General features: G+C 40.1%; 1 protein-coding gene across 4 annotated transcripts in view; it reads right to left on the bottom strand.

Moving 5' to 3' along the window:
• Nucleotides 1-26,354, bottom strand: part of EPHA4 (EPH receptor A4) — a 143,671-nt gene that overhangs the window by 3,658 nt on the left and 113,659 nt on the right. The window contains exons 9-17 of one of the 4 annotated variants that reach the window (XR_004350708.1): nt 21,785-21,843; nt 18,927-19,040; nt 18,484-18,669; nt 14,598-14,659; nt 13,945-14,154; nt 11,932-12,081; nt 8,238-8,431; nt 4,757-4,941; nt 3,536-4,449 (exon numbers count right to left, since the gene is read on the bottom strand). Coding sequence is in view for 2 of the 4 variants with exons in the window: in XM_032637332.1 (XP_032493223.1) it covers nt 4,335-4,449; nt 4,786-4,941; nt 8,238-8,431; nt 11,932-12,081; nt 13,945-14,154; nt 14,598-14,659; nt 18,484-18,669; nt 18,927-19,040; nt 21,785-21,843 (1,246 nt within the window). In the remaining 2 variants the exon portion in view is untranslated. Of the gene's footprint in view, nt 1-3,535; nt 4,450-4,756; nt 4,942-8,237; nt 12,082-13,944; nt 14,155-14,597; nt 14,660-18,483; nt 18,670-18,926; nt 19,041-21,784; nt 21,844-26,354 lie in introns of those variants that run through there. The other 3 variants (XM_032637332.1, XM_032637335.1, XR_004350709.1) reach the window with 3 other exon arrangements.

The raw sequence follows: 26,354 nt of genomic DNA, 5'->3' as shown, positions 1-26,354 counted from the left end.
GAAAGACATTACTTCTTAAGCAACTTAAAATTATAAATGTGGGTAAGGACATAACTACCAAGGTCTTCAGGTAGTCACTTGTAAACATCATTCATTTTTGACAATTATGAAAAAAAATTAAAGAAAAAGGATCAGATCTATTTTTCCAACTCTTTCTTCTCTGGAAATCAGTACTCTATCGAACATAGTATTTTAAACCTGAACGTGCAGGGATTCCATCAGACAGACATGTATTCACATGAAAGACAAAGTGAACACAAATTTGACCTTAGAGACTCTGAAGGAGAATAACCAACTCCATATGGATATACACACTTTTTGAAGGTGATTTTCTTTTGCTACTTAGAGGAGAAAGGGTCATCTCAAAAACACGTTTGTCCTGTTTGTGTCTGCCAACTCCCTTCTTCACTAAATGCCTGGATATAAATATATTTGTAATATTCAGTGGGCTATTTGGATACTCAGTGCGTATATGAAAAAAGTGTGGGAATGTGGAGGCTTATATCTAGTTGATGTCAGAATAAAAGGGAGAAAAATAAACCTTTTCTTCCTTGAATTCAAGTAACCCCTTTATCGTGAGGAATTGCTTGAACAGAGACCAGACAAAGCATGTGGTCTGTGTGGGATCAGGAGTGAAAGATGTGACTTTCATGGTGACTAAATAAACAAAAGCTTTGTTCCTTTGAGTCAGTCATGAAGACATCAAAGTGTCTTTATCATCCAGTTCTTTTCATTGCAATGGAGTCTCACTTGTACATTTCATTCTTCCCAATTATAAAATAACAATTTCATACATTTTAAGGTTAAATAATACAGGAGTGATTTGATAGGTCTACCACCTTCTGTATAGATACACATCTACCCCGCAAACCCTCATACATCCACTGAAAGTGAAGAAGCTTCATCTGGATAGCTCCCTACTGCTGCACTTCATTTCACCCCGCTCTGGCCTGCTGCAAAAAAACGTTTGGGTTCACAAGTGAAAGATAGGTGAATAACACTTGGGAAACCTTGGAGGAAGAGTACTCCTTTCTTCTGTGAAGTTCAGTGTGTTCTACAAAGGATTAGTTCATATACACAACAACACCATGTGTTAGGAAAGGTGTTATTGTTAGAGTGTCATTATCGCTAATTTACAGGTGGAGGAACTGAGTTATAAAGAAACACAGAGTGAACTTCCCACTGTCAACATCTCGGTTGGTTTTGGAATCCAAGCAGTCTGGATGCCAGAGTCTGGCTCCACACCCTGAGAAACAATACAAATTCCTGTTGTCCTCACATCTCTCTTTCAATGTGCATGACTTCCTGGAAGCAGTGGAGTTCCACTTTTACTGCTACTGGATATTATTTTAGACACACAGAAAGCCTTTTTTTGGTCTTTCCATTGGCCTGGACTCTAACTCAGACAATGTGTAAAAATTAAGATTCAGAAAGCCATCTCTGAATGAATTTCATATTCCACCTTTTCCTCAGTTCTCAACTGAATATTTCATTTGCAGAGATACCTGCTAAGATGTAACAAATCCACTCCAACACCGTACGTTACGTTAACATGTTAGGACATCTTAGAATTGACACACTCTCTTTTTAAAAACGTTCTGCTTTGACTATGTTCAATGTTTAGAAAAATACCTCAAGTCTTAAGCTGTTAATTGTAAGAAAGCAAAACTTTTAATTATTCAATGTGTGCAAGGTAACATTCTCTTTTTACTCACAAGATAACACTATAATGCTACCTTATTTGAATTGGACTGTGGGGACTGAAAACAGAATATCCCACAGCTTTACAGAAGGAAAAAAAATAATTTATTTTAAAAGCAAGCGAACCTCCCCAACATTTGTCAACTTTTAACATGAATATCGAGAACTCCCCGACTTCAGCAAAAGCGGTGATAAAACAGAAATTCTTGGAGAAGTTTAAAAAACAAATTTCACATTCCTTCTGAACAGAAAAGTTTTCACAACTAATGTTGCAAAAAGGTTTTTACTAAACTGTCATGATTTGACAGCATCAAATTTAACATTCCTTGCTCTATAAGGATAAAACCAAGGGGGGAGAAAGGTCATTAAAATCAGCCAAGCTTTTCTTTAAAAGTGATAAAAATGGAAGAGTTAAAAATTTGTCCAGTCAAAAAAGTTAGGCTATTTGCTTCTAGGAATGAACAGAGTCATTTAAATTCACGTGTTTTAAGAAGAAATTCCGGGATTAAAATAGAAGTACCTAAGGCTAATGGGCTTGATGGATGAAAAGCCTATTTTTTTAGTAGGTCACTTTCTGATAATGAGTCAGTCAAGGTGACTTCCAAGTCTCACCATTGACATCTAGGTAAATCCTCCTTGGCTGACCCAGTTTGGTACAGGGGCTACTGGAGCAGGACAGGAACACTCCTGGGCATGTATCCGGAAAAACCACACTTTGAAAAGATACAGGCACCCAACGTTCATTGCAGCACTATTTACAATAGCCAAGACATGGAAGCAACCTTAAATGTCCATCGATAGAGAAACGGATAAAGAAGATGTGGTGTGTGTATATATATATACATATATATATATATATATATGCACACACACACACACACACACACACACACACAGTGGAATATTACGTAGCCATAAAGAGAATAAAATAATACCATTTGCAGCAATATTGATGGACCTAGAGATTATCACACTAAGTGAAGTAAGTCAGAGAAAGACAAATACCATATGATATCGCTTATATGTGCAATCTAAAAAAAATGATACAAATGAACTTATTTATAAAACAGAAACAGACTCACAGACTTCAAAAACAAACTTATGGTTACCAAAGGGGAAAGGGGTGGGGGAGGGATAAGTTAGGAGGCTGGGATTAACACATACACACTACTGTATATAAAACAGGTAACCAACAAGGACCTGCTGTATAGCACAGGGAACTCTACTCAGTATTCTGTAATAACCTCTGTGGGAAAAGAATCTGAAAAACAGTGGATATATGTACATGTATAACTGAATCGCTTTGCTGTACACCTGAAACTAACACAGCATTGTAAGTCAACTATACTCCAATATAAAATAAAAATTAAATTAAAAAAAAAAGAAGGAAAAAAAAATGAAACTCATGGAAAGACCCTCCAGTACTCCTTAACTGAAGCAAATTCTCCAAAGAATGGGGCATGTGCGTGACCCAACAAGGTTAGAGGCTACTACCCAGTACCCAAAAGATGCTCGGTAGGCATCTGTGGCAGGAACGAAGGGCACCAAAGGACAAGAGGACCCTCATAGTATGAAAGAAAGCACAGCCAGTGGAGGTCTAGATGCCAACCTGACCTCATATAGTTCCTATTTCACTTCTTCCTGGAAGAACAGTAGAGAAGCCATACTGCTTTGGGTCTCCTCTCCCAATGTCAAGAGGACTGAAATCTTAAAAAAAAACCCAAACTACCTGATAGCCATGAAAGATATTTACTGCTCAGTGTTTCAAATAAGAAAGTTTCAAAAAAAAAAGCTTTCATTGGAGAAGGACTCATTGCTGGTTCTTTTGTCTTACCTTGTAGATTTGGGTTTGCTTCTTTAAAGGAGGAAAGTATGAAACTTCCCTACACAAGATTGTCACAATCCACTATCCATAAGGTAGTTACGATAAGTTTGTAGAGTCCCCAGATAAGACTTATATGGCACAGCCTCGGGCCCAAAGAAACAGACCTCGTTTGTCCAGGTAGGGGGTATGGTGCTTGGGTTTTATTATTATTATTATTATTTTAAAATCCACTTTCCTTTTCTCTCCAGCCCCGCGTGTCTGCATAATCCACCAGGTGGCCCAAGCACCAAGCGGCAGCACCGATGAGTCACATGACGTTCACCTAGGTTTTATCCCCGGTACGAACCAAGCCTTAAAAGTTTAACTGAGTCTTTCAAAAATGGACATGGTCTTCATTCCGGTGAAAGAAGGATGGACTGTAATTTATGCCACAAACAAAACACTACGGTTGTAATTCCAAATGGAGAGAAGATCAAGGATGTCTTGGAGAAGCTCAGTGTCTGGCAGCAAATACGGCATTGAAACCGGAGGCGGTGTTCTATTTATATAGGTACATGTATTTTACAAATTGGTGATGGATGGATGGACTTCTGAGAAACAATTTGTTCCAGGTCTAATTCAAATGATGGTTGTCATTTCTGTAAGCCCCACAGTTTCAGCAATCTGTACACCAAGCAACACTGCAGATATTTTTTTTTTCCTTTAATTTCAGAGGGCGAAGACGAAGTAAAAAAAGTGCAGTTCTTCAATTAAAGTGCATGGATGAGGTAAACTAATTTCAAGAGTTTTGAGTTTATTCAATACTGGCTCAGACTGGAACCATTCTGCCGTGTATCTGCTGCATTTGGGTTCTCATTGCCTGGACACTACTCAAGATCTTATTCTGGTGTGTGGTAGCTGTGATGCCAATTCTGGCCAGGTCACTGCAGGTAGGGGGAGAAAAGAGTGGGAGAGGAAAACGTGATGAGGGCTGAGAATCTCTTTCCTGGGCTTCATGCAGACATGCATTTGAATCAGCCACAGTTAATACAGCACAACAAGGCAGGTGTGTTAAAATGTTTAATTAAGCAATTGAATGCAACAAGGTAGGTGCTTTATGGAGGCTGTGCAAAATTACACTCAGTCAACCAAAATGAAAGGCATTCCAGTTTTCTTTTCTTTTAAAAAATGAGTAGGGCGCTTATGCAGCTCAAAGCAAAAGAAGCAAAATACTATGAAATCTAGATTTACCCTTTCGTGTTACATCGCTGAGTACTTACTCCTGGTTCATGTGCACTACAGCCTCTAGTGTGGTATAACCAGCAGCAGTGAAGTTATCCTTATACCGGTCCATTTTAATGGCCTGGAGCCAATCGCCCACCGATACCACGGTGGAGAATTCGGGGGAGCTTGGATCCAACAAGGCAGTGTTAGGTCTGGAAATGGAACGAGCAAGTGTAGACAGACAAGAATTATTAGAGAGACAGCCTGACTCAGAAGTCAAATGGTCTAAGACAGGCGAGGGGAACCGAAGCACCAAGAATGGGCTTTAGATGGAATCACCAACGTCAAATGTCATCATGTGATTTTTCGCCCCTAATTTCATAAAGCTGCAAAAGCATGTCTCAATCACCCTATTTGTTCTTAACTTCATTTCCCACATTTGTTTTATGTGGACCTCTTAATGCATGAAGGATCAGAGCAGGTCTTTTAACATCCTAGCCTGTGGTAAAGATTGGGGGAGCCCTTGTGGCTGAAACCAGCTCAGTCTTTGAAGGAAGGGTCCAGTCCCCGCCAGCACTGAATATCACAGACTTTAGTTCAGCAACTATGGAAACCCTAGTGAAGGATGAGTAAGGAAAACTGTGAGCTTGCAACCTGCCAGACTTGATGGAAGCAGAGAAAACAGCGAGAGTTCAAGTCCGGCATGCTTCCAGCCAGGTTTGCAGGCAGGCTCAGTGCATTCAAACAAACTTGGGACAGCAGGGAGTTAATCCTCTCTTTAATCAATGCAGCCTGACCAGCACGTGTGCCAAGACTGGCAGGAAGAATGGCCACTTTGATCACTGTTTGGATTGTGGAATGTGCTTCTCGTTTTCCCTTGCTGGGGCTCCTAAAAGAATCATTTCAACAAATTCCAAGCACTTCTTATTAACTTATTTATTAGTTGATGCATTTCTCAGGCCAGGTGTTTTACATTAGATCACTGTCAAGAGGGACTAGAGTTCAAGGCAAGTATTCTGTCATCCCTCACGATACTGATACACAATAAATAATGTATTTCTGGGAAGTATTTATTAAGAGAATTATAGTCATCTTCATCTCAAACTACATAATAATCATAAGGTAGACATTAACAGGGTATTTTATACCACCTTTATTATAATTACCTGTATAGCAACCTTGCTACTTGTTAAGTTCTATTTTCTTGAACTCCCTTTCCCTAGAAATTATAGAATGTGGTTGATCTTAACATTTTGACCTGATTTTCACCCTGAGACTACGCTGCTCGAATACGAACGTTTAAATCGGAATTATGTCATCACTACTGAATTTTCAACCAAAAAAATCCTTTTCTTGTAAAAACAAAATTAAGTCCCTCTAGTGGCTTAACTTTCTACATAGTAGAATTAATCCGATCCATTTTTCATTTTAATTGTTACCTAAATTATCTTGGTTTGCATTACCTCTTTTTTTATATGGATATGTTAAGAAAGACTGGCTTTATCAACCAGTTTTGTGTTCAAATAACAGCTTGTCTTTGTGACCTTTGTTTTTTTGTCCATTATTTCAATTAAATCCGATTTTCTGAGTAAAATTCTGCAGATTTTTATGGTAAGAATCATCAAGATTTCATTCTTTTCCCAATTTTGAGCCAATAACAAACACTGCCACATAGAATTTTAGATATTAGTGTTGAATGTTTACCAGGAATATGAATGAACAAAAACCAAAAGTTTGCATTTACTTCTAACTTTAAGCCAAAGCATTAAAAGGGCCACATGGAGGCTCTAGGTACCTGACAAGGTCAAAATGACCTTAGAATGAAAATACCCTTACTCAGTAATGAATGAACTCTAAGGGTCATTCCCAAGCTTGTTCTGGAAGTCTTTGTGCTCTTTGTGGAACACTGTGACATTTGCCTAATTTTGTGCTGAATCACATACCATGTTACCTTCCATTATCAGCAAGCAGTAAGAAGCATCAAAGCTCTTAAGTACCATCAATGAGAAAAATCTCGAAGTGAGAAAAGTGTGCCCAATTTGTTCTGTACTTTGGTGCAAATCACACATTCTACAATGTTAGCAACTGAAGAGTTTATACCAGCAGGAGAAGCCCCAAGTACCAAAGAACCTTCGGACAAAATAACGTGGCATCTGTAGCTGGAGATAAAAAGCTGGAGGAGTTTTGGAATAAAAGAAACTAGCTTTTGGAATCAAAGAAACTAGCTACACCTGGAAAAGAGGCCTTAGTGCCATCCATTTTCACCCTCTTGGAGAAGAGAAGAACCCAAAATAGACCAGAAATGATGGGGGATTTTATTTTAGGTCACATAGCTACCAGTGGCAGAAGGAAGATGTGAATTCAGCCCAGTGTTATTTCAGGAGAGCACGGTCGTTAACTCTTTGTATGGTGGCTAGTGGTACAGGATCTGAAAGCCTGAGAGAACACAGGGTATCTCTGCTGTTCACTCGCAATTCTTTTCCTCACATATGTTAATGGTAAGCGTACTCCTTCTCCTCCAATCTGTAGGCTAAGTTTTCAAGAAAAAGACTGGAGGAGAGCATCCTAGTGCTGGCCAAGACTGGAAGGGCTTAGATACTAGGGGGAAAATGTCTTCCTACCTTTAACTCAGGGTCTTGATGAAAGAGAAGACTTTGAGAAGCACACATCTGGAGATGAGTAGATGCCTCTCCTCCTGCGGGCCTGAATCACCTAATCTTATTATGCCTGTCTTCTTAAACCATTTAACTCCTAACAATGGTCAATGGGACTGGTACCTAGGTAGCCTGGATCTTATACCAGTAAAGCCCAATTTCCAGGTAGAAAAGTTCCTACTGAATTAATTATAAGACCTGCGGTATCTTTATCTTCTTTCTGGACTGAAATGCTTCTTTTTGCTCTTTTCAATGAAGTAACTACCTATTTTACAGGTGATTCAATCATTTTAGTTTTTAAAACTCTTCTCAAATATTCATCTGCATGCTTTGTAACTTGATCAGTTTTTAACTTGGTCCTGTTTCCTTCCCCTCTTGAAAGACTCAGCAAAGAGCAACTTTAAGAACTGAAACCCAGGAATCTCTTGCTACAATTCACACTTTATTGAGTCGACTTAAAGATGTCTTCGAATCCTTATTTTTTGCTAACTCCATGTTGCTTCCCCTTTCAAAATACAGCATCTAGTAACCTGACCATCTTACAAAAGTACATTTCATCCATCTTCCTAAGTTTTCAGGTCCAGCCTCACAAAATAAGCACTCGAGCTATTCCTTTGTTGTTGCTGTTGTTTTAAATTTGTTTTTCTGACTTCTGTTTGAGGCCTGACAAGTACTAGGGTCTTCAAAATGGTGAAAAGAGCTACCATAAATACTCAAGGAGGAAGAAGCCACCCAGGCTGCAGACAGCTGTGAAGTGGCCTCTGACCAGAAGGCGGGAATTAAAGCGAGTCACCTCTTGCCTGCCATCTCTGATGTATTCTTTCATACATCAGTATTAAGTAAGCACGGCTGACCTGGAGCTCTCGGTCCCCGTCCTCTTCAAGCTGTTGGGATTGCGGATGAGTTTGTCCAACATGTTGACAATCTGCCCATATTTAGGCCTGTCGCTTCTCTCCTTCTGCCAACAGTCTAGCATGAGCTGGTGGAGTGCAATGGGGCAGTCCATCGGAGGGGGCAGCCGATAGCCTTCCTCGATGGCCTTAATCACCTACCGAAAAAACAAAACAAAACCAGAAACCCAGAATGGTACGTTAAGCTGCCAAGCAAGCTGTTGTCAGAGGTTCACCCTCCTGCCCAGCAAGTTTCCTGTCCATTAAGCTGCCAGCAAGCTGGAGCATGGGAACAGCTCCAATTCTTTCACAGAAGCCAGAGCTGGACCTGAGTATTGCTGGCCACAGGGCAGGGAAGCCAGCTGTTGCTATGAGGGGTTCTCAAATGGTAGACAACGCCCACCTGAAACTCCGAAGTGAAGAAGCATCAATGTTTCAAAGCGGTTAGAACCTAATCAGATCAACCACATGGTGTTGGCCTGGCCTCCAGAGACCACAGGGCGATGACCCTCTCATTCGTCTATCAGCTAAACACTCTGAGCAAAAGAGACTCTAGCTTAGTGTTAAAGGCGTTCCTTAGGAAGCATTAATAGTTGCCTACAAAACAGAAGTCCCTTTGCATCACTTTAAGCCTCTGTACTCTTACTCAGACAGCTGGTGGGTCAATACCAGAGCCCAACTTCCAGACCTTCCAATCCAGAAGACACTACCTCTCTCAGAAATAGCACATCCCTCAACCCCTCCAGATGCGCCGCCATTTTTAGTTTTGGAAGACCAAAATACACCAGTTTACCAATTCTGTATCTCTTTCTTGGTCTCAGCTGGCTGTCAACTGACCCTGTTAAAGGCGCTCAAAACTAGATTTAAAAATTTTTAAATAATTAACAAAAACCTTCCTTGGGGCATTTATATTTTAAAGAGGACCCTTGCACATCTAAGGAAAGAAGTGATAATGATAGGTGATAATTGCCTCCCGCCCAGAGCGGGCCTCCTGCCTAATAAGCCATAAATCATTCCACGGGCTTTCTTCTAATTCTAATTTTTCTAATCTATCTTCACAGGTATTACAGCATTTCTTATTGGCTTTTCTCTAAATCCCCCTTCTTCAGGGTGTGAATTCCAATAACACAATATGATACGACTCATGCCAAATTTAAAAAGCAGAATTACTTCTTAATTTCTTGGCTACTCATAAGCTGGGTTTACGGGTATCCTATGAGATTCTGGAGGGGATTTTCTTTGGGGATTTTTAAAAGTTTTAATTGCTTTAAATCCGTCCTTTTTCTCCCCCTACTAAAATGACAGCTCCTAGTGAGACCACCACTGGCTGCAGCCATCTCAGTGATCATGACAGAGTCCCCCTGAGGCGGGTCTATTACTGCTCAATGACCGGCCTTCAAGAGAAAATAATCAGTTCAGTTGGGTCCAGTTTATACGTACCAGTATAACTGTGGTTCTTTTAACCAGGATACCGTTTCAGTTTAACAATCATCTTGTGATTTATTAAGCCCTCTGAACCCTTTTCTCCCATGTATTTTTTGCCAACCTCCTACTGTATTAGTATTAATTTACTTCTCCTTCTAAAGTAGACTTCTATATGCTATCTAACTGAACGTGATTCTATTTATTTCTGGCAATGACATTAGGTCAGTTTGATCCTCTGACTTTCTTTTCTCTTTCCAGGTGCATGGTGTTGACTCTGGACTTGATGAAAACTTTTTACGTCGAATTGATGAGAATGCAAGCAACATTGGGCTGATGCCAGGTTAACACAATTTGTGACAAACCCTCAGACTTCTTAGTATTCTTTCATTAGCTCCCGATCCACTGCCAGCTTGGAAGATGGCTTGTGGGTTAACAAAGCATATTTTCTCAGTTTACTGCTGAATGTTTTGTGGCGGTGGGGGGGGGGGGAAGGCCGAGGATTAAAACAAACAAAAAACTTGATAAATTTGACATCTTCTTAACAGTTACTTTGACTCCATTCACCATATGCCAAATGAATTCTACCCATGAAAGTAATTCTCCGGTTACATTTCCTGTAGATTCCTGTTCTATACAGACTCCAACGCAGAGACAAGTACACGTGAATGATAGATCAATATTATTTGTGGGAGAGAATTGGCTTGAGATGCTTTTTCATGGATAAAGGCAGACAACTGAAAGTTTAAACCAACAAAATTATTTTAATATAATATAGAAGCTGTCAAAGCTATAGGTCTGAAAATATTTAGAGTGGGAAAACTGACAACATCTTTAGATATTCTGCTCTTATGAGCATTTGGGACCGCTCTCAACTGAAATAAAGAAAAGCTTAAATATCCAATAATCGAATAAGTAAATACAGGCGCTACTCCTTCTTCTAGGTTGTTGGTCTTTGTTCCTCTGAATGTCTCTAACTCAAAACCTAACGTTACCATACAAGAAAGGCACCTGATGGTGTCTGCATAATCACATCAAACAATAGATTACACACTGTTCACTCCCATAGTCTGTCTCCAGCCTGTAATTACCTATCAGTTATGCTAGCTGCTGTCTTTCTTGCTATTTGCTATGAACCTTCCTTTATAATTTATAGACACTACAGTGTCAACACTACTGTTCCTCTTATTCTGGTTAGAGAATTCTTTTTGCCCCACTGGACACAGAATGCATTGGCTTCTGTATTGCTCTAAACAATCTTCTACGGATAAGGCAACATCCTATTTCTTGAGTGCACCTGGTTTTTCACTTAATTGTCAAGGTTTGGCAACATCCTGTTGTTTCGGGATAAGCCAGATGAGCAGGTAACATTCCACATCAGAGAACATTTTTTAAAAAAACCTTCTTTTAAAATACAATTTTTATTGATAAATTGAATACCACACATTCGTAAACACACTCTATGATAATATTTTACCTCTCATATAAAAAAATTAGGGAAGTTCAAGAAATGGCCATTTCATGTTGTTCTGATTTCCAACCCTTCTAGAACTAACTAACACCTTTCCAGAATTAGCTAATAAGTGTTCTAGGAAGATCCCCGTTGGTCTAGGTTTGTTTTTTTCCTTTCTCACTGGAGATGTTTGTAATTAAATTCTATTACTCTGGAATCTTATTAGTGTCATTATTGAATGCTTTTCTAAAATTGGAGGCATTGTGGATACTCCCTTACAAAGTAGTCCAGATGGTACATTTAAAGGGATGTGTATAATTTACAAAGGGTCATTTAGTGAAGCTTTATTTTAGAGTCCTCAAGGGGCAAGCTCTAATTACAATTTTGCCAGCTTTAAAATATTCACTAATTGTCTTCCAATAAACCTTTCATGTCAGTTTCATCTCATGTGAAATTTGTGTTTTTCAGATATCCTTGCATTTTCTTAAAATTCAAGGTTTAATTTTATTTCAGTATGGGTTTGAAAGTTAACAAAGTAAAAGTACTGTTCCATATCACTAATCGATCAAGCTATGCACCTATCTATCTATCTATCTATCTCCCATATTATATACCATTAAGGCTTTGTAATTTTGGTCCTGGAAATCCAGGACTATAAGTTTTAGCTAGATTACTAGACACATCTGTATTAAGAATTCTAAGTTTAATGTATCATTTCAAGCTCAACACTTACTCCATCATACATTAATGCAAAGACATATATTTCAGAACATAAAGACTCACATCTTGATTGGACATGTCCCAATAGGGTCTCTCTCCATACGACATCACTTCCCACATGACGATCCCGTAGCTCCATACATCACTTGCTGATGTGAATTTACGATAGGCAATTGCTTCTGGTGCAGTCCACCGGATAGGAATCTTGCCACCCTGTGAACATCCGAGCTCTAGGTTATCCCCCCAAGTACACTGATGTGCCATTTTAGTTTCTGAATGTTGTTACTGTTTGCTAAGCAGGGCAACAGTATTCCTGAGATAGCTGTCCAAACAATAACAGGATATTTGTTTATTCTAACTAAAATCTTCCAGGTTGAGACAGTTCTCATATGTTTTCTTTAGTCACAGGGAAGTAAGCAACTAATATATTTAATTATTTTTTTAAAAAGCCTACCTATTATCTGAGCTCTACTTAAGGCAATACTGTAGAAGAAAGGACATTTTAGGTTTTACAAAATACACGTTATCCGTGGTATATATCAATGGATGTGCAGCTGACAGTAATCTTGACTTCTTGTCAGATTCTCTCACCCAGCAGCACAAAGGCAATACTTAATACTGCTTTGAAAATCATGACCTCAGAAAGTTAAATATGAACATTTCTATCCATCCCACTGTCATCCAACTCCTATAGAGCACGAGAAACATGACCAACGTAGCTAGAAGATAATACGCTAAACAGGCTCTTAGAGGAAGTCAAATAATACCAGATGCTAGAGCCATTATTAACTTTAATGGCAGGAGGGCCAGATTTTGATTATTATTTACTTTTCTAAAAAAACCCTGCAAAAATGGTAAAGCAATTGAATATTACCCAAGAAAAGTTTAAAGGTCTCAAATGTCTCTTGTTTGATTTGCTTATGTGCAAGGTATTTTTAATGGAGTTTCAAATTTCTTAGGGTTCCATCTGGGGAAATTAATTCTACTTCAATTCAGACCCTTAAGGTGTTCAAGAGGACATCATTTAAAAGTTTGCTTTATTAGAGCTACTAAACAGGGCAGTAAATTGTACTGCAAATTGCATTGGTTCACTGCAGTTCACTCTGAAAATACACTGTATTACATTTATGCTTGTTCCATACAGCAAGACACTTGTGCTGCCTTCTGCCTTCCTTAAATATTTTGGCTATACAAATGTATCATTCTAGAAGCTTCCTTTTACTTTCCTTTCTCCAACTACTGGGGAAAAATAAAAAGTCTTTGGCGTGGACAAGGATGTATTCTCTCCTGAATGAATGGACTTTGAATTCAGAAGAGGATATGTGTAAGAATCAAAACTACAGCCAAAGAAACTGAACACTACCAGAAAACACACACACACCCCCAACGAACTATACCAAAAAACCCCAATGCTTACCATTGTAGGTGCAAAATGGTGAGCATTAAAAGAAGAAAATGGCTGGTCTGCTTCATGTTGATTTTAACAGTGTCGGCCCTAATGGCCAATAACTTTTATGATTCTGTGTTTATTCCATTAGTATCGTATATTCAGATTGTCCGGCTAAGATAGCATAGCCATTAACTGTATACTGATAACTCTTAACTGTGCCTTAATCCTGGCTTATCTACCAGTAGTAAAACGCAGGCCATTAGATACTGGGAAACCTTGCGTAGTGTAAATGTTTTATAAGTCCTGTATATACATTCTCAGGTTCGGTAGGCAGCCGACTAGAAATATTGTTCTGTCCTGTTTAAAATAAGATTTTTTAAAAATAATAAAAAGCAACCAAGTAGAAAATCTAAAACAAACAAGAAGAAAGGAAGGAAGGAAGGTAGATTAAGTGTGAAAAAATACAATAATAAGTGATGCTCTAACTTGTGGCTTTGTAAAGTGGTCACACATCTAGAGGCTGTTTCAAAATCCCTCTTGGAAACATGGTTTAAAAATGGATGCATGGCTATGAAGGGGCTCTGAAGGATGAGGAAACTTGTAAAAATCACAAAGGGTTTAAAACATCAAAGTGAGAGGAACAGTTTCATCAGAGTCGAAGCCCAGAGGTCACAAATCTTTCTTACCCTGGTGGTATAAGCTGCTTCTGGATCATCCTCTAGCACTCGGGACATGCCAAAATCAGACACTTTGCAGACCAAGTTGCTATTGACCAGAATGTTCCGTGCAGCCAGATCTCGATGCACGTAGCTCATATCAGATAAATACTTCATCCCGGACCCAATGCCACGAAGCATGCCCACCAGCTGAATGACCGTAAATCTGCCATCATTCTTCTGCGGACGAAAGAAATAAGGTACAATCTCAGCATTAGGCCCAATTAATTTTCACCAGGCATTTATTACTTGGATCTTTTTTGATATCTGTATCCGGTGTGCAGTGAAACTCAATATGATTTCTGGGCCTTTTTGACCAAAGTCACTAATTCATGAGTAGAGTATATCCTAGGAGCTGGGTTTGCTTCCTGTAATAGATGGAAATTATCCAACTGGAATGAATCTATGGCTCAAACAGCCCCACGATACAAGAATAAATCAAATACTACCCTCCTTGTACATGGATTATTGAAGAGCCTTTAAAAATCACATCATTCTCTATTTCTCCTCTTCTTCCTTTGCCTCATTAGAAAAAAGTCCATGAATACAACCAAACAGAACAAATACTCGAAGTCTGTTCTAAATACCAACATTCTTGGGTTTAATATAAAGTAGTCACATACCCTGAGGAATGCATCCAAGGAGCCATTCTCCATGTACTCTGTTATGATCATTACTGGTTTACCTAGAGTTTCCAGAAAGAAAAACACAAAACCCTTGATGAGCACTGCAGTTAATGAGATAAAAATGGGCTGTGCGCAATTCTCCTGCCAGGACACCTGTCTTGTGCGATCTAATTTAATTAAAACAAGCCAAGCTTATGCCTCAGCTGTGGGGAGCTAGGAATGAAATATTAAAAGGACGAGTAGGTTTAAATTCCATCTGGAAGGTTAACCCTTTGGGCGGCTTGTTGACAAGGTCTTTAATAAAGTGGCCTCTGGTATCCAGGGAGCACGTGGATGGGTATTTGCTCTCTCAAGCAAATGGAGAAGAAGATAAATGGCCCGTTTAAAGGAGAAAAAAATCTTTAAGATAATTAATTAATTCTGTCCCCAGAAGAGCCACTTGTACAATGCTAAAGGAATCAATGAACAGAGAGAAACTTTTTTTTTTTCTTACCTATTTAGAGGAACCCAAGCTTCTGGGAGCTATGTTGGATACTTCATTACCCAGACTCATCTTAAAAGCTCAAGCATGTACCATCTTAGCTTTTCCCCCTGTCTCACTCAGGTCAGGGGCTATATCCTTTCTTTTCCCTTTTCCTATCTGTAAATAAATTCAGTCTATTGCTTCCTTAAGCTGCCAGCCTCAGCAGCAGCAACAACAAAATCACAGAAAAGGGTCAATAAGTGATTTCATCCTAGGCAGCAATTTTAATTCAGGACTAGAACCTTTGTGTGCCCTTCTCCCTTTTCTAAGCAAAGAAATCAGAATGATTTTAAGGTTTGAGAGAAGTGGGAAACACTTTCATTTCACTTTGGTTTTCTTTCTGAGGACCTTAGGAAATAAGGATCATTCTTTAGTTTCTTAATCTCTGGCAATGCACTCAAGGTCTGAAATTCCTTCTTTCTAAAGGGTATTTGTGGCAGTGGGGTGTAAATCTTCGATATTTTACTAAGGCAAGGGGTAAAGCCAAGAGAACAGAAGAGTTCCTGTGAGGAAAATAAAATGTTAGTTTGAAAAATCAAAAACATTCATTGCTGTCCTTGTGGACTGTTTGGATGTAGACATCCAGTCAGGGAAAATGGGCTGGGCTGTGCCACTGCCGGAAAGCCCCCAGAATTATTCTAAACGAGTACATTTCCCACCCAGAGCCCCTATCAGATGAGACTCTGTACTGGTGTGGGGAAAGGAGAAATGTCTTCATTTCAGAGGCAAAATTTTAGAAGAGCAGACGTTTTTAATTTCAGTGAAGTCCCATTTATCAATTTGTTCTTCGATTGAACATTTGGTACCGTGCCTAAGAAATCTTTCCGAGGCAAAAATGTTGGATTAGAAAACGCCACCACGAACATTTAATTTTCAAGTGATGAATGAAAGCAGGCAGAAAAAGCAGGAATCTCGGTGTAGACCAAAGGATGAGTCAAAACCACTTCTAATCTCTTTCCCCTTGGCTGGAGGGAGTGGTCCCAGTACACCTTTCCATCCTCCATCAATATTATTAGGAAGCCTTTAGTCCTCAGACTCATTTACCCTCTGCATCTGTGACCACATAGAACAAATGCATCTCAATGAGTTTTAATTAACTTGCCTCAATCAAACGATACTTTGTCAGCTCATGAGAAGGGGTGACTCCCCTGATGGTACATTAACACCTACTTCCATTTCACAAGATCCCTCTGGAAATGTGGGGAAGCAAGGAGAAGATCCGTGGGGTACTGGCAAGAATTTATAGTCTCCCTGTCCATTTACAAAGTTACTCAAGGAAGTCCAGTCATGAATTCACACTCTCCCACTCTTTCACCCTCACACCTCCCTAGTCTGACTGTTGGCACTATCTTCACAATTATTCTCCATTTTTTCGTTTATGAAAAGTATCCATTTGTCAGAATGTTTATGAGCTCTACAAGAGAAATAAAGATGAATGTCTCCGTAAGCACAGAGGGGCTTAGGAAATGGGTCCACGTTGGGCTCCAGGGTAGAGATAGACCCTTTCCCGGAACAGGCAGGGAGGCAATGGGGAGCGGAAAGGTGGGGGGGAGGGGATGGCTCCTCTGGTGGAAATTTTAAACCATTTTAATTCAGTGACAAGTGCATTATGCAAATGCATCCAGTCGTTTGTAACAGTTCCAGCTGTAATAGCCACGGGTTTTAGAGGTCACAAAGATCCCGTTTCTTCCCTCTTCTGCAGAGGTGCTACAAAAATCACTGTCTGCCCCAGGAAAAACACCCCAAGCTGAACAGAGCCTCCTTTTGAGAAAATGGACCTGCAGAAGTATTTAAAGGGAATGTTATCTTTTAATTAAAGTAGTGAAGGGCTCTGGGCAGCTCCACAGGCCACAGGAAAAATATCCTGTCTGTAAAACTCATCTTAAAAAGCAAATAGAGCTATTCTATGCTAATTATAGACTTCACCTTAGGTGAAAAATTATATACCCTTAGCACCAAGGTTCCTTTTTTGAAGGATTCCAAAGATGGGGAAAGATGGACTTTTTAAGACATAATAATGCCAGTTAACACTTAGTTGTTTTTTTTTTTTAATTCGCTAAATAAGCATTATGCCAAACACGCTAAATATTCCATTCCATTTTTATCTCTATTTTACAGATGAGGAAACTGAGAACTTGAGCAACTAGTCAAGGCCTCATAATTTACTAGCAGTAGATGATGTGTAAATCTTTGGTCACTAGGCCAAAGGTGCTCAAAGTGTGGTTCCAGGGACTATAGCTTGATTGACCTTGAGCTCTTCAGAAATGTGAACTCATGGGCAAACACTCACTAAATCAAACCTCTGAAGATGAGGCCCAGGAAAGTGTTTTAATGAGTTTTCCAGAATTCTGATGCATGTTTAAGTTTGAGGACCTCTAAATTAGTGTATATCTGCTCTCACTTTTTAGTAATTTCCAAATTTTCCCTGCCTAAAGATTGTGTACCCTTGCGTCTTACTGCCCCCTTTGCCCCAGACCTAACATCCAACGTTTACACCTCCATTTCACCCACTGAGGCAGCCGCTCTGTACCGGTTGATGGAGGACGCTTTTCCCAGGCACCTGGTATCAAATTAAATGGCACTTTGGCCGTCCTGGAGACATAGCCCCAGGCTTACAAGATCCTTGACTTGTAGTAACTATAATAGGTACTAAGGCTTCTGGAACAGAGCCACCTTCAATAGTAACCATTTCAGCTGCCCTGTCCATGTGGTGCTTTACAAGTTGGTCTTAGCCAGTCTTACAGGTGTATTCAGGGTCTGCTTCGCAAAATGCATCTTTTGAGCTGTGTCGTATTTTAACTGAAGCGTGGTTCACGGGCTGAGCGAATGCTAATGGACTAAAAAAGGAAGGTGCAACCAGGTGTTACTGGAAATAGGTGCTGAACTGCAACTGCAGTTGCCATAAATCAAGCAGAGCAGACAAGCAAATCCCCCAAAATAATAGATTACCAAGGTACACTCCCTGCACCTGGAACCCACGCTTCGAACATAAGGTATGGTGAGGTTTTGTTGTGTTTTATGTGAAAAGTACTTAAAATTTATTTTGCTTACCATCTGCTTGCGCCTATCCTGTGACAATCAGTTTGGTCTAGCAAAGATTTGAAAGATGGCAAGGCATACCAAAAATCTGCAATATTAATTTCGCTAAAATCTCACACAAGCTGCCTTGGAAATAGGGTATCAGCCTACACCATACACCCATTTAGAAATGACTACAAGATTAATGACTTGTCCTGCACTGATTTCCTCCTATTAGCAATCAGTGGGTCTGCTCCATCTGTCATTTCCCTGGAAAGAAAATGTGTGTTTAATTTGCCAGTAACTTCTAACTTGGCTTTGTAAAGGGAGCGACGCACATACATTTGGTGACAACGCCTTCCAAGTGAATGATATTTGGGTGGTCAAACTGTCCCATGATGCTGGCCTCACTCAGGAAGTCCCTCCTCTGTTTGTCTGTATAACCAGCTTTCAATGTCTTGATAGCCACGTAGATTTCTCTTTTGCCAGGCACTTTGAGACGCCCACTGCATACTTCACCAAATTCACCTTTGGGAGAGAAAAAGAACTGACTCTGAACCAGAAACACGTTCAAGGAGAAGGAATAACAGCCAATAGCTAACGTTTGTTGAGTGCTTATTATACAGTAGGCACTGTGCTGGTGTTTCATGTAGATCAAGGAAATTTCAGGTACACAGATATTTACATATACAGGCACATACAATACATTCTAATGCATTTATATAATCCACATACATATATTTAATATCCACAAAGAAAATAGGCTTATAGACACAGACACTTACCAACTCCTATGACTTTTTCAATCTTAATGCAGGATGCGTCAATTTCTTTGGCAAATTCTCGAACTGCTTGGTTGGGATCTTCGTACGTAAAGGGATCCACGTAAGTTCTAACACCTGAGTAATAAACATGCAAAAGGTTGGCGGAACACTTCTCAGGAACCACTAATACACTGAAGTTCTCTGGATCTAAAAATATTCAGCACAGAAAATGTTTTCTTAGCATGAGAAAAATGCTTAGCGTAGACATAAGAAAATGTTTAAATTCTTGCTCCGGGTTTCGTTAGTGGGTAAACAAAAATTGTTTGCTACTTAAGAGGCTGTAGCTCTACTGAGTTCCTGGAATGTCTTCACACTTCAGGGATGAAATTTTAAAAACAACCTATCCCGTGGAAGAAAAGAGAGTCTCTATAAGGAAATTTGGAATGTGTTATCTAAATACTGCTGTCCCAAATGCTGGAAAGGGTGTGGAGAAAAGGGAACCCTCTTGCACTGTTGGTGGGAAAGTAAATTGATAAAGCCACTGTGGAGAACAGTATGGAGGTTCCTTAAAAAACTAAAAATAGAATTACCATATGACCCAGCAATCCCACTACTGGGCATATACCCTGAGAAAACCATAATTCAAAAAGACACATGCATCCCAGTGTTCATTGCAGCACTATTTACAATAACCAGGTCATGGAAGCAACCTAAATGTCCATCGACAGACGAATGGGTAAAGAAGATGTGGTACATATATACGATGGAATATTACTCAGCCATAAAAAGGAACGAAAATGGGTCAAGTTTAGAGACGTGGATGAATCTAGAGACTGTCATACAGAGTGAAGTAAGTCAGAAAGAGAAAAACAAATATCGCATATTAACACATATAGGTGGAACCTAGAAAAATGGTACAGATGAACCGGTTTGCAGGGCAGAAACTGAGACACGGTTGTAGAGAACAAACGTATGGACACCAAGGGGGGAATGTGGTGAGGGGAGTGGGGGTGGTGGTGGTGGGATGAATTGCGAGATTGGGATTGACATGTATACTCTAATACGTATAAAATGGATAACTAATAAGAACTTGCTGTATAAAAAAATAAATAAAATAAAATTCAACAACAACGAAAAGCTAAACACAATTTAAAAATAAATAAATAAATATTGTTGTCCCAATCAGTTGCTCACATCCTACCCACCATCTCCAGCTTTCTTTCCTTAGAGAAGATGATAGAAACTTTCTCAAATGACCTGTGTTACAAGATATCATTTTTTGCCTCATATCTGGACCAACAATTGACAACAATTAACAAACTAAGATTAAACCTAGGTTAAGTGTACGAGAGGGATAGTATCTGTTATTTGATTTGAAAATACAAACTCTGTATTGGAGTTCCACTTTTATTCTGTTTTGGAAAGAAAGTGCTGTAAGAAAAGACATTGAATTTCACCTGGAAGCTTCGGCGAATCAATGGTTTAAATACTAAGAAGGGTAATTCGGCCACACCCCATAGTCACTGGTAAACTGAATTCGGAACGTGAGCTCTGGGGCAGCCAGAGATGTCCGGGACAAGATGCATTAGAGATTACTGGGGGGCTTCCCTGGTGGCGCAGTGGTTGAGAGTCTGCCTGCCAATGCAGGGGATGCGGGTTCATGCCCCGGTCTGGGAAGATCCCACATGCCGCGGAGCGGCTGGGCCCGCGAGCCATGGCCGCTGAACCTGCGCGTCTGGAGCCTGTGCTCTGCAATGGGAGAGGCCACAACAGTGAGAGGCCCGTGTAATGCAAAAAAAAAAAAACAACACAAAAAAAAGAGAGATTACTGGGAACTTTCCACTGGCATTTACACCCCGCCTCTCCCTGCTCAAGCTCCTGGGGCTTTGGGGCGCTGAGAGGTGTAGGATACCGGTTGGCTCAAACCCTTTGATTTTCCAAGACTGTCAGTTTTGTCCTCATCTCAAAAAAATGCATCATTTTTGTTTTTAAAAATATATACCACATGCAAATGAGAAAGTGTGGTTTTAGAAAGGAAACAAGATGAACAAACGGAAAATTATCAGACACTCTATGACCCTTCATCACTTCACATGCTCTAGCCAAGAAAACATTTCTCAGGATTATTCTTCCAGCCCTTCTACCTCCCTGTGCTAATAAGGTAGCTATTAACCACGTGGTGTTATTTAGATATAAATCAGTTAAAATTAAATAAAATTTAAAATTCACTTCCTCATTCTCACTACTTTTCAAGTATTCAGTGGTGCTTGTGGCCCCTTGGCTAATGCATTAGATGGTGCAGATAAAGACCACTGCCATCACCTCAGAAAGTTCTCGTGGACAGAACTCCTGGAGAGACACCAACCACTGTCCATTCCAGAGTTTTCTATCTTGCTCGTCATTCAGAGCCGATTCTTTGAATTTAGTCTTTGACTCCACTTCGAATATCAAAATAACGAAAATCCACTAAAGAAATATTGATAGTCCTGAGTTCCACAGCACATATTCTGTGGTGTGTTCAATTTCTTATTCTATTGTCTCCAAAATGTTTACCTTATAATAAGAGAAAAATTGTGGCCTTCTAAATCTTGCCACCCAGCTACAAAAATGAGCCAGCTAGACCAATACTTTTTCAGGTTGGAGGATAAGATAAGGAAAAAGAAGCATCTAAGGAAATTACCCAACCTCCATCTTTAATTTCACTTAAAAAAAAATACCAATCACCTATTTCAGTTTGAAACCCTGAAGTACATTATTTGGATAATTTCATGAAAGGAATATAATATTAATAGCCATGTGAATATTATTTAGACATTTCTAAACTGAAAACACGAGACATGCTCTAAAAATAAAATTATTTTTAATCCAGTTTTCTGTACCTTGGTTCAAATGTTTCTCTTCGTCTGCTTCTTGTTTCGCTTTACTGTATTTACTTCGTCTATTAAAAGGTAAAAAACAATATTTTCAAAATCTGTAAACCACAAGTTCTTTACTACCATAATATAAGTCAGGCAGATATGTAATGCACATTTCACAGATGAGAAAACTAAGGTTTATGGGAGGTGAAATAACAGGGTAGGTAACTTGTCACCGCAGAGTCCAGAGTCTCTGCTCGTAACCACAGTATTAAACTGAGGCGATACAGCAAATATTTTATAATACAATTATAATTTTAAATCCCCAGGAGAAATTTATTGTATTGAAAATAGATTAGAAGTTTACTGGCTAATTTCCCCACATACATATTCTGAATTAAAATAAGTTTCCCTAGGTGAATTCTGCATACATCAAAGGCAATCGTAGTCAGTATGTGATAAGTAATAGTAAGCCCTGTTGCTTTCACCACAAAAAAACTCATTATCCTATTATATGATATTCTTAAAACAATAGTTTTGTGGTTATTGGCTTCAGCTGCTGCATACAAATTCCTAAATGATTAATGACAATTTAAAAGGTAAACAGAGTTTGTAGAAAACTTGCAGCAGTAAAAATCAGGATCCGGGACTTCGCTGGCGGCCCAGTGGTTAAGAATCTGCCTTCCAATGCAGGGGACTTGGGTTCGATCCCTGGTCAGGGAATTAAGATCCCACATGCTGTGGGGCAACTAAACCTGTGCGCTCTAGAGCCCGCGTGCTGCAACTACTGACCCCCCACGTGCCACAACGAAGATCTCGCAATTAAGACCCCATGCAACCAAATAAAAACAAAACAAAACAAAACAAAAAATAAGTTTCCATCTGTCGCCTAATTCTCTTCTCCAAAAAACAGTGTATGGTCCTACAGTTGGCCTTCTGCTCTCAGTGTCCCATAGGAGTGAGATCAGGCTTGGTTATAAAAAGTCTTGGCAAAAAGAAAGCTTGAATATATATAATTCTTGAATCAGTCACCTTGATTCATTATACACAGACACATACATATGTGTCTATGTGTATGTATGTTAAATTGGAAAATCAACTCAGTCCATATTAGAACTCTGTAAAGTTGGAAGATGAGACCATATTAGTGAATAAAATATGTACATGTATGTTTCTGTCAAAAATGTCAAGTTTATATTGCACTTTATAATCATCTTGTAATTTTCTTAGAGCTTTAAAGATGAGGTCAGTCAAGACTCTTATATGTGAGGAAACAGGCTCTGTGGTGACAAGAGTCCCTGGTGGCCACAGGGGGTCGCAGCAGTGTGGTCCTGTCTGAATCTGATAACCTGAACCCCTGCACTCTGAACAAGTCAAGAAGGGCAGGATGGTCATGGAAAAGAGAGAGGGCCACGCAGTGCCACCAGAGAGCAGCCCAGTCACAGTCACGTGTCCCAGCCCTTCACCCACATTCCTCTCCTAATTGTCAGCAACGCAGGAACCAGCTCTGCAATCAGACCCTCAGAGCCTACAGATGTTCCTCTGTGTGTATAATTCCCTTGCAAATAATAATACTTGGCATTTTTACACTGCATTTAACTTTTCAAAGTGCTCTCATCACATATATTATCTCTTCCCCTAACTGTTTGCAAAGCAGGAACCAGCTCAGTAAACAGAGACCTCAGTTACTAGAGTTCACTTCAAAGTGCGAGTCATTCAGTCCCAAATAATAGCTTGCATTTTTGCTTTGTATTTAACTTTTAAAAGAGCCTTGCTATATAACATTTCATGGCATCTTCTCAACAACCCCATGAAAGCAATCAGCCAGACAGACACATGTTCAGTCCCATTGTACAGATGAGAACATGGAGGCAGGAGGGCAAGTCATTTACCCACGACCCTCCTAGCAAATACAGGAGGAGTGTGTCTGCCCCATCTAGCTCACTACCTCACATGCCTCTCCCAGCATGGATGAAGTTATATGATGATAGCTGGTGAGTTAATTATAAGTCATAGTACATTTTATATCAGTAAATCCACTTAAATTGGATTCCACCTGCTCTCAAACTCCATTGCTTCATCAAAGAAGCTAAACAGGTTTAAACGTCCTGAAACCAAACATTTGTATGAAAGATGTAGTCCCCTCCAAAACTCCCCCTCCCCTCTCCTTTTAAAGGAAATATAAGAGTGTTAGGTCAGGGACTATGACAATAGCATTTTATGTCAGGGAAATGCGTGCCTAGGTCCCAAGGGTGTGATAGGGTCCTGCCAGCCCGGGAGATTGTATCTTATCAGAGCTTCTAAAAGCATTATCTAAAATTACAAGTATATATTTTAAACCACTTCAGATCTCGAATACTGATTTGAATTTCTTTCCTTCAAAGAAGAAAAAATGCATCGAGCAGGGAAGCTTTTGTCCCAACTTTAAACTGTCAGAGAGTTCATCAAAAACCCTTGTAGAGGGCTTCCCTGGTGGCGCAGTGGTTGAGAGTCCACCTGCCGATGCAGGGGACACGGGTTCGTGCCCCGGTCCGGGAAGATCCCACATGCCGCGGAGCAGCTGGGCCCGTGAGCCATGGCCACTGAGCCTACGCGTGCTCCGCTACGGGAGAGGCCACAACAGTGAGAGGCCCGCGTACCGCAAAAACAAACAAAAAACCCTTGTAGATACCGAAAGAAAGGAGCAGCCTCAAGCAGCCCAGGAGTGCCATTTTCCATCAACATATTCATGAAATCTGTGCAAAGCTAGAGGAGAGGTAAAATGGCAGGGACCATTACAAGGCTGACCTGCCCATCCCCTCCTCAGGCTTCCGAACATAGAAGGAGGAAGTAAATTAGAGGAGGGGTATATTTTTTTTATAAAACTCTTTATTTTTATTCCCTCCCCGCCAATGTTTTATGTTTTTTTGTTTTTTTTGTTTTTTTTTGCGGTACACGGGTCTCTCACCGTTGTGGCCTCTCCCGTTGCGGAGCACAGGCTCCGGACGCGCAGGCTCAGCGGCCATGGCTCACGGGCCCAGCCGCTCCGCGGCATGTGGGATCTTCCCGGACCGGGGCACGAACCCGTGTCCCCGGCATCGGCAGGCGGACTCTCAACCACTGCGCCACCAGGGAAGCCCTGTTTTATGTTTTTGATGTCACAATTTACATCTTTTTATCTTGTGTATCTCAGCAAAGTATTGTAGTTATAGCTGTTTTTACTACTCATGTCTTTTAATCTTCATACAAGTTTTGTAAGTAATTAACCTTACAACTTTAAATTATTCTGATTTTTACTGCATATTTACCTTTACCGGTGAGATTTATACTTTCATATATTTTCCTGCAGCTAATTAACACCCTCTTGTTTCAGCTTAAATAAGTCCTTTTAACATTTCTTGTAAGGCCAGTCTAGTGGTGATGAACTCCATTAGCTTTTGCTTGTCTGGAAAACTCTTTCTCTCTGCTTCAACTCTGAAGGACAGCTTTTCTGGTAGAAGGTGTATTTTTTTTTTTTTTTTTACATCTTTATTGGAGTATAATTGCTTTATAATGGTGTGTTAGTTTCTGCTTTATAACAAAGTGAATCAGTTATACATATACTTATGTTCCCATATCACTTCCCTCTTGCGTCTCCCTCCCTCCCACCCTCCCTATCAAGAAACTTTACTTGGAGCGTTACTTGGAGGAGAAGACCCCGGTAGAGTACAGGGAATGCTGACAAAGAAACACAGGGATTACTGTTCAAAAGCTAATCGTAGCCTATTAGCTACTTAATAATACCTTTAAAACTAAAAAGCCTGAGTCCTGCTCTACCTTTGTCACCTGATGACCCTTTCTCCTTTGGCTCAGGGTGGGACAATGTGTTCGTTATTGTCCAGAGAAAGAAAGCCTATGGAAGCTTATCACTGGGTCAGCCAGACCAGAGGAAACCACATCGCCTAAAAGAGTGCTAAATTGACATCCAAGGCAGATCACCTGAATGACAGAAGGAAACCTTTGTGGAAGATTTTCTAATTATTGAGACGTGCGCAAGCTGATTAAAAAAAGGGGGGAAGGAGGGGAGTGGTTTGTGAGTGAATGCTCCCGAAGGAAACATGGAACCTTTTAACTGCAGGAGGTAAAGAGACTCCTCTGCAGGTGAAACTTTGAGAGCCTGTGACTAAGCTCGCCTCTGTCAAAGGGAGGCAGAATCAGGGTATTAACAGACATTGTCCAGGGACAGCATGAGACCCCAGCCCTGCCCTCCCAACCAATGTGTTGTTCCTGGCACCCTGACTACCCGATAAAACCAACAAAATAGTGGAGCGAAGTGTGACAGGGCCCAGCATGCACCCCACTTTTAGTAAAATACTGACTTCCCCGATCAAGTCGATGGGTTTGATTGATGGGGCTCACTGTTCCAAAACAAATTAGCAAAAGGTAAGTAATTTATTCAGCTAAAGTGCAGATTAAAGAAGATAGAGCAATGTAATAACTAGCATCGCTCCAGGAGGACACTTTCCAGCGTTTAACGGCATCACCTATGAAGATGCATCGAAGCTATTCTTCTTTTTCCCCTTCCTTAAGCTGTCATTGTTCTTGCACCAAATGATGGCTACATGTTCTTCACGAG

The sequence above is a fragment of the Phocoena sinus genome, chromosome 7 (genome assembly GCF_008692025.1).
Source record: "Phocoena sinus isolate mPhoSin1 chromosome 7, mPhoSin1.pri, whole genome shotgun sequence".
NCBI classification, from domain to species: domain Eukaryota; kingdom Metazoa; phylum Chordata; class Mammalia; order Artiodactyla; family Phocoenidae; genus Phocoena; species Phocoena sinus.
Note: the sequence above shows the minus strand (reverse complement) of the source record. Positions and strands in the feature narration are given on the sequence as shown.